Genomic DNA, 7,671 nt, shown 5'->3' on the forward strand with positions numbered 1-7,671 from the left:
TTTGCCTTGCAATTGTTGGTAATTGTCATGTATTTGATTAATGAATTTCATTCTTCATAAAAAAAAATTATATCTTTGCAATAATAATAAGTTATAAGTTCCTATACCTCATTTGATTGGTCACATTTTATACATAATTTAAAATTCCCATTATTATAACATGATGTATTTTTACAATGAATTTGACTAAATTTTATCTTATTCAATATTTGACCCAATTTGATTTTTTTTAAAACAAAAAATTGATTTAATGGGACCCAAATTCCACCCAATTTCCGCTAAAATATTCCCTCAAAAATGTCTTTAATGTGATTGTCTTAAGCCTTAATTACGCCTGATTTTCACACACATATGCCTAGTCGTTAATGGCGCCACCAGATAGGTCCAAAAATAAAAAAAACGGATATTAGTAAAAAAGGCGGGAGATTCTAACGAATCAGAAGTCATTGATTATGGCCACGCTGTCGAGTTCATATGGTCTCGACCGCAGAGAATTATTTCATATGTTTTCCCTTTCGCTTTAGACCTTTACACGCCTTATTCTGAAACAGTACGCTCAAGTTTACAGTCTGTACTGATCAAAATCTACAACTAGTAGTAGTGGAAGCCATCAAAGCTCTCTACTTTTTTTTTGTTTGGAAATTAGGGTTTTTTTTTTTTATTTTTAAATTTGTTTATCTCTTTCTCGATTTTCTCTCCTTTCCTGTTTGGTTTCCGGGAAAATAAATTCTTATCTTCTCAAAATCACAACCCAATAATTACCATGCATCAAACGTTAAGATATCTAGATTTTCCGAAGACTGTTTTGCTAATTGTGTTGTAGATCGAGGTTTATTTAGGTTTTGGGGGTTGAGATAATGCCAAGGCAGAATCTGAGTATGGATTTAATGATCCCTGGTAAAATCAGAAAAAGAGGGTGTTCTTCTTCGGCATCTTCTTCTTCCTCTGTGATCCAAAACTACAGGTTTAAGAGAGCGATTCTTGTTGGGAAAAGAGGTGGATCCACTACGCCCGTGCCTACATGGAGGCTCATGGGCTGTTCGAGATCTCCCGCGTCGGCATTGCGAAACATGGACTCGCCTAAGTATCCTCCTTCGCAAGGCGGCACCGGTAAAACCAAGCAACTTCCTCCGGTCTCGGCCAGGAAGCTTGCGGCCACGCTCTGGGAGATGAATGAGATACCTTCGCCGAAGGTTAAAGAAGGCTCGGACGAGAGGAGACTTAGGAAGGAGCTCAGAGCTAGAGAGAGGATGTCGAGGTCTATGCATTCGGGTTCTTTGCCTCCACATCTCTCTGATCCATCCCATAGTCCAGTTTCCGAGGTAGGCTTATTTATTATGGTTTAAATTTTTCTTTTAAATTTAAAGCCATTTAACTCGTCTTTGATTAGTGAGAAAATTCAAATCTTCTGCCATATGTCCTGGAATCTGGCATGAAGTATGACTTGGCAAATGTCTCTTTAAAATTTATCTGCCACACCCCACTTTTAAAAATCAAATATTTGACCTTGATCATCGGGTTATAGGTTGTATAGTAACGTGGAATCCATATAGTGATTCGTTTTGAACTATCAATAAATAGTAAAGTTGATATGATCACAATGATTGGTTTGTTCACTACTATTGCTGAGATGCAAAACTTAAATAAGAATCATTTGGGGCCATGTTATTGCAAGTCATGATCAATACTATCCTGTTTGTGTTTCTTATCTTTGTCGTTATATGATTATGATGGTGTTGATGTTGAATATTAACATTTTATTTACTTACTTATGATGAATTTGACATGTAGAGGATTGATCGATCTGGAACTGGTAGTCGCCATAGAAGAACTCCATCTGTTTCTCATAGGCTTAGAGTTACAGAACGTCATGCCGGAGGGTTGGATTCACTCAGCAATGCCAGCTTAATGGAGGTACTTCAAGTTAATAATCTGTTTGATTCTGTGAATTGGTTACCCTTCTATCTTTATTCGCACTTATTTTTTATTCGTATTTCGATTGAGTAATGTAGTATGAAGTATTTCCTTTCTTTTATGAGTAAATTGTAGAAGATGTTAATTGCCGAACTTGTTGCCTGATTGTCTTATTAATACAGGTTGAGACTAGATCCAGAGCTCAGACTCCTACTGCATCCACTGGTGGTGTCAAGACTCGACTTAAAGATGTTAGTAATGCTTTGATGACATCTAAGGAGTTGCTAAAAATTATCAACCGCATTTGGGGTCATGAAGATAGACCTTCTTCAAGCATGTCACTGATTTCAGCTTTACATGCTGAGCTGGAGAGGGCTCGTATGCAGGTCAATCAATTTATACAAGAACACCGATCTGATCAGAATGAGATTAACTACATTATGAAGTGTTTTGCTGAAGAAAAGGCAGCATGGAAAAACAAGGAGCAGGAACTGGTTGAGGCTGCTATTGAATCTGTAGTGGGAGAGCTAGAGGTGGAGAGGAAGCTGAGAAGAAGATCCGAGAGCTTAAACAAAAAACTTGGAAAAGAATTGTCAGAGACAAAGTCTTCCCTTCTTAAGGTAGTGAAAGAACTTGAAACGGAAAAGAGAGCTAGAGAGATAATGGAACAAGTTTGTGATGAATTAGCCAGAGATATTGATGAAGATAAAGCTGAAGCAGAGGAACTAAAGAGAGAATCTGCAAAAGTTTGTGAAGAGGTTGAGAAGGAAAGGGAGATGATGCAACTAGCTGATATGTTGCGGGAGGAAAGAGTTCATATGAAACTCTCTGAAGCAAAACATCAGCTTGAGGAGAAGAATGCAGCTGTTGATAATTTGAGGAATCAACTTGAAGTATTTTTAGGAACTAAAAGAAGCAAGGACAAAGGGCGTGGCATCACTTATCCAAATGATGAAGAGCTCGAAGCTTATATTGCTGCAACTCGTTTTGGTTTGCAACAGAAAGAACTAAAAGATGATGATGGGAGTGAAGTAGTTGATGGAGCGGAATGTGAGGAGGATTTGGCTGAAAGTGATCTTCATTCAATAGAATTGAACATGGATAACAATAACAAGAACTACAACTGGCCTCATATACTTGGGGCTGCTCGTGATTCAAGAAAGGCTCTAATTGATCAAGAAGAAATTAAAGAGAGGAAGTCCACATCTGGGAAAGCACCAAGAAAAAGTACTACTTCACTACAAAGGAGCACATCAGATGGAGTGGAGCTTCGTATCCCAAGTGAAAAGCTTCAAACATCAGGAGATGGGATTGATTGGGACAGATTTTCTGAAATAGAGAGGCACTTGCAAGGAAAAGGTTATGGGGATGAAATGTATGGATACAAATCTTCAAAGGGTCTTCGAGACCAAATTTTGTCCGGATCTCGATTGGGACCTGCAGGAGTTCATGCTAGTCCAACACGGCAATGGGGACAACCACGCACATCTAGAGATTCTACCAATTCAGTTCTGGAGAGGACTGCCGTGGTTCAGGGAAATGGATCAAGAACACGACTAATGGAAGCCAGAGGCGAAGGCCTAATCACTAGAAAATCTAAAAGATGAGAAATGCTCTTCTTAGGCATGCCATTCCATTCTATCTGCAAAAGGATTAGGTGGCTGTCTTTGACTTTAATGTAAGATCTATACACAGAGACACAAAGGCAGTCAATGTTGAGATCTTTTCTTTCATTGGTAGATGCTTTTGTTTTTTGATATCTTAAGAGCATCTTGGTCGCAGCGCACTCAGCTGCCCGTTTACTGCTCTATTTCAATTACACATGCCGTGCTTGTAGATTTATTGTAGAAAGCTTTGCTAATTTAGCAAATTCCCCTTATGTACAAAAACTTCTAGTATTATTGAGATGAATATTGCTAGAAGTACTCAATATTTGACCTCATGTGTGTTTGTTCCTCTTATTAAAGTACTAAATTTGCATAATTTGCTTGTAAAAGCTGTTTCTTGGGCTTTTTATTAGAAATTTAAATTTCAAACCAGAAGAAAAGAAAGTAGTTTAACCATCTTTAAAAAGAAAAAAAAAAGATATTGAAGACAAGACATCAAAAGGTCATTTCGATTTTCCCCAACCATCTTTATACCAAATCCCATTTGTTGGTGCTTATGAGAGACCCTTTCAAGGGTAAAGTGATAAAATGACAACTAAAAAAATCCAATGAGATGAGGGAGTAAACTTCTCAAAAGAGTCATCAGCTGTCTATCATAATTCAATGGCGACAATCATTCCATTGGAGCAGGCTTGCCTCTACTTTAATGTAATTGGTCGCTGAATGAGGAAAGGAGACAAACCATTTGGCTCTCATTATCATTATGCAAATAATGAGGTGTAAAGTTTGGAATGTATTTTGGCTCTCAGCTGTTCAAGGGTTTCACATTTCATAGGCTAATAATGGCTACGCTACCATTACAAAATCAACTTACCAGGCCAACTCCAATGGAAATATCTGTTTATCCGTAAGTGGAGCTAAATAGTCTCATAAAATATTATTATTATTTTATAGAGAAAAGACAAAAAAAATACCTACAGTTAGAACCTGCATCCAACTAATATTTATATAAGAATTGCTAAAAGATACCACTAGTGTTTAGCATCCTTCTCGGTTTCATATCGCTATTGGTGTAGTTAAATATCTGGTCCAATATAACTTAAAAAAAAAATAACTTTCACAGAATATCACTAACTAATCGTAAAACGTCACTTTACCACTGGTACCTGATAGAAATACTCTATTTATATGTATGGACATTGTTTTTTAATTTGTGGAGTCCAATGCTTTCATTGGAGTTGCCCTAAGCAATTTCTATATGTGTCCAACAAGTAAAAGTAAAAGTGTGCACCCCCAAACCAATTTATATATGTGTCCAACAAGCACCAAATAAGATTGCCTCCATTAGAGTTGCCCTAAGAAAAAGATCACAAACCAAAAATCTATTGGAAAAGTATACAAGATAAACAGTCATTTTTGTCATTTGGAAAGCCAAAAAGGGAAATGAACTACCAGAAATAGAAAAGGAAAATAACTCGTAAAATATGCTCAAGGAGTTTAGATTAAAAACATAGTAATTCCTTCCTATCCCATTGACTGCACACAAAAAGATGCACAGAAACAATATCCTGAAGCCTTAGGGGGAAAACCATCAACTGCCCTATTATGTTGAACCTTAAAAAAATCAGAATGAGTGGCATTCATTATACACCAGGCACTAAAGTTAGCCCAAAGACTCTACAATATGACTTACAGTAGGCATAATCTACTAAATCAAATTTATATTACAGTTCATCATCACCAACTTCCACTTTCACAGAACAGAGAAACAAATCTTCATCATCTTTCTTTGCAAAGTTACCATTGTTTGGTTGAGCAGTACGTTCCCCTCCGCTGAATTCTAATTTCGCTCGAGCAATCTCACTAAGATCTGGAAGTATCATTCAAAAATTAGTCAAAAGATAGTATCTCAAATGTCTAAAGATGTACATTAAAGAGAGAATGAGATACCTAGATCAGCTGAGATAAGGGATTCCCCTTGGTAATTTGGTCCTGCCAAAATGGTTCCTGATGGAGAAACTATAAGACTTCCCCCGGAACAGACAACAGTATCTAAAGATGCATCGCCATTTGAGTCGCCAGATGTGTATTCTTCTGGAGGCATTGGATAGTCTTTCCTTAAGCAAAACTGATTTGCAGATAAAACAAAGCAACCACCTTCCAAGGCAATATGTGTCATTGATGCTCTCCATACATCTCTTGCTTCTGCTGTTGGTGCACAATATATTTCGATACCTATAATGATACTTACACAGGTTACATGCTAGTCATGTATATTTGTAACCATTATTTTGATCGAAAGCGGATTGTGATTGTAAAAGAGTTTACCTTTGGCATACAATTCAGTTCTTAAATGTGGCATTCTGTTGTCCCAACATATAAGTCCACCGATTTTTCCAATCGTAGTTTCATATACGGGCAGTGAAGATTTCTCTCCACCACACCATACAGCAGAATCAGACGACAATGGCAGTAACTTGCGATATTTGCCAAGAAATTGGCCCATGGCATCAAAAAACAGAACTGTGCTAAAGAGAACCAATTCAACTCTCTCCACTACTCCTATTACTAGATGAACCCGATATTTCTCAGCAATGCTTGCAAGCTGATCAACTTCAGGACCTGTATCAAACATCAGAGTTGCATAAGGTGAATAAAGCAATTGTCACATTCTATAGAAAAAGCTTAAATTGTTATAGGATAAAGACAATTCACCAGGCACACTAATAGCTGAGGCATAATACTTTTGATACTCATTGTTATCCTCTAAATGGCTTTCTTTCATAGCATTAAACATCACACTATGTGGATAACCTCCAACAAAGGCTTCAGGAAATACAACTAATTGTGATCCGTATGCAGCAGAACTAGCAACAAGTCTTTCTGCTTTATCTGCCAACAACAACAAGTCAGTAAATAGAAACGAAGATAAACTAGACCAAGTGGTAATTTTACTACTCTTGCATTGAACATCATCATGTACATACTAAATTTCAGAGATGAGAATAAAAGACCAGAAAGATGACAAAAGCAAAATCCTATACTCAAAACCTGTTCATGTTTACATGTATATTAAGTACAAAATAGTACTAAAAACAAATAACAAACTTGCAATGAAGGGTACAATGAAAATGGTGGGACATCAAAGAACTGGAATTTATATGTATGCGCCATTAAGTGGGAGGGACCCAATTTTGTATGAAAGAAATATTTGTTTGGCTTCTAAGAAAATCTGGTCCCACAAAAAAGAAAAAAAAAATTGAACAAAAAGGAAGGAAATTGACAAAATCACCAAATCCCACAAACAATCACCGTTTAACCCGTGAAAAATTCCCATTTGGTTAGTTGAAATGGTGAAGTGAACAGTGTACCTAGCGTAGCTGGGGTGTCATAGAACACAGTGGAAGCCTGAACGACGGTAACCCTCACCACCGGCCTCGGGACGACCACGTCGTTAAGCCCATTTACGGAATTAACGGAATGATTCGATTTCGGTGTTCGAGTCTTGGAGGAAGGTTTCAGAGGAAGAACAAGGTCTGGTCGGACCTGGGTGAGGAGCCACTGAATGGTCTCCCCATCAGAACGATGACCCAGTTCTCGGGTCAGTCGAAAGATACCAGGGCAACACGTGGCTGGTATTCTGACCCGCCTGTGACGACCGTCGACTTTGGAATGCCTGTCGACCCCCTTTACACGACGCCGTTGCAGCGGTCCTGGCTGTTGTATCTGGACTTGAATCGGCAAATGAGGGTGCTCCTCTCCCTCGCTAATCCCAGGAGGAGCCGTGGCTGTGGTGGTTATGGGTTGATTAGTGTCCATTGTGGTGTCAAGAAAGGAAAGAAAGAGTGAGAGAGGTACTAAAAGGAGAAGGAGAAGAAGAAGAAGAAGAAGAAAGGTGATTATTTGCAATCTGTTGGATAAATTGTGGGGGTTGCTTTTAAGCCTAAGGCTGACACAACAATATACAGTCAGTAACAACAGTTGCAGAAATGTTGCAGATTGACTAAAGAAATTTCAGAGTCGAAGTCCAATGGTGTTATTAGTATTCCATGGAATTAGGTGTCGTTTATTGATGAAGTTACACGACATGGCGCTCTACCTAACAATTAGTTGCCCTTGTTTCTTATATTATTGTTATAGGAAAATGAGG

General features: G+C 38.0%; 2 protein-coding genes across 2 annotated transcripts; one reads left to right on the forward strand and one right to left on the reverse strand.

Annotated features, from left to right (window-relative positions):
• The first annotated feature begins 497 nt into the window (after positions 1-497).
• LOC115701546 (uncharacterized protein At5g41620) lies at positions 498-3,897 on the forward strand. The gene is made up of 3 exons (XM_030629362.2): positions 498-1,322; positions 1,792-1,914; positions 2,097-3,897. Exons 1-3 carry the CDS (start codon positions 858-860, stop codon positions 3,519-3,521), a joined length of 2,013 nt encoding a protein of 670 aa, XP_030485222.2. The 5' UTR covers positions 498-857; the 3' UTR covers positions 3,522-3,897.
• Positions 3,898-4,979: 1,082 nt separating this feature from the next.
• LOC115701548 (bifunctional nitrilase/nitrile hydratase NIT4B) lies at positions 4,980-7,613 on the reverse strand. Its single transcript, XM_030629364.2, has 5 exons — positions 6,893-7,613; positions 6,237-6,413; positions 5,850-6,143; positions 5,472-5,756; positions 4,980-5,391 (listed from the first exon to the last, which is right to left on the reverse strand). Exons 1-5 carry the CDS (start codon positions 7,338-7,340, stop codon positions 5,246-5,248), a joined length of 1,350 nt encoding a protein of 449 aa, XP_030485224.2. The 5' UTR covers positions 7,341-7,613; the 3' UTR covers positions 4,980-5,245.
• Positions 7,614-7,671: the final 58 nt, after the last annotated feature.

This window comes from Cannabis sativa, chromosome 8 (assembly GCF_029168945.1).
Source record: "Cannabis sativa cultivar Pink pepper isolate KNU-18-1 chromosome 8, ASM2916894v1, whole genome shotgun sequence".
NCBI classification, from domain to species: Eukaryota; Viridiplantae; Streptophyta; class Magnoliopsida; order Rosales; family Cannabaceae; genus Cannabis; species Cannabis sativa.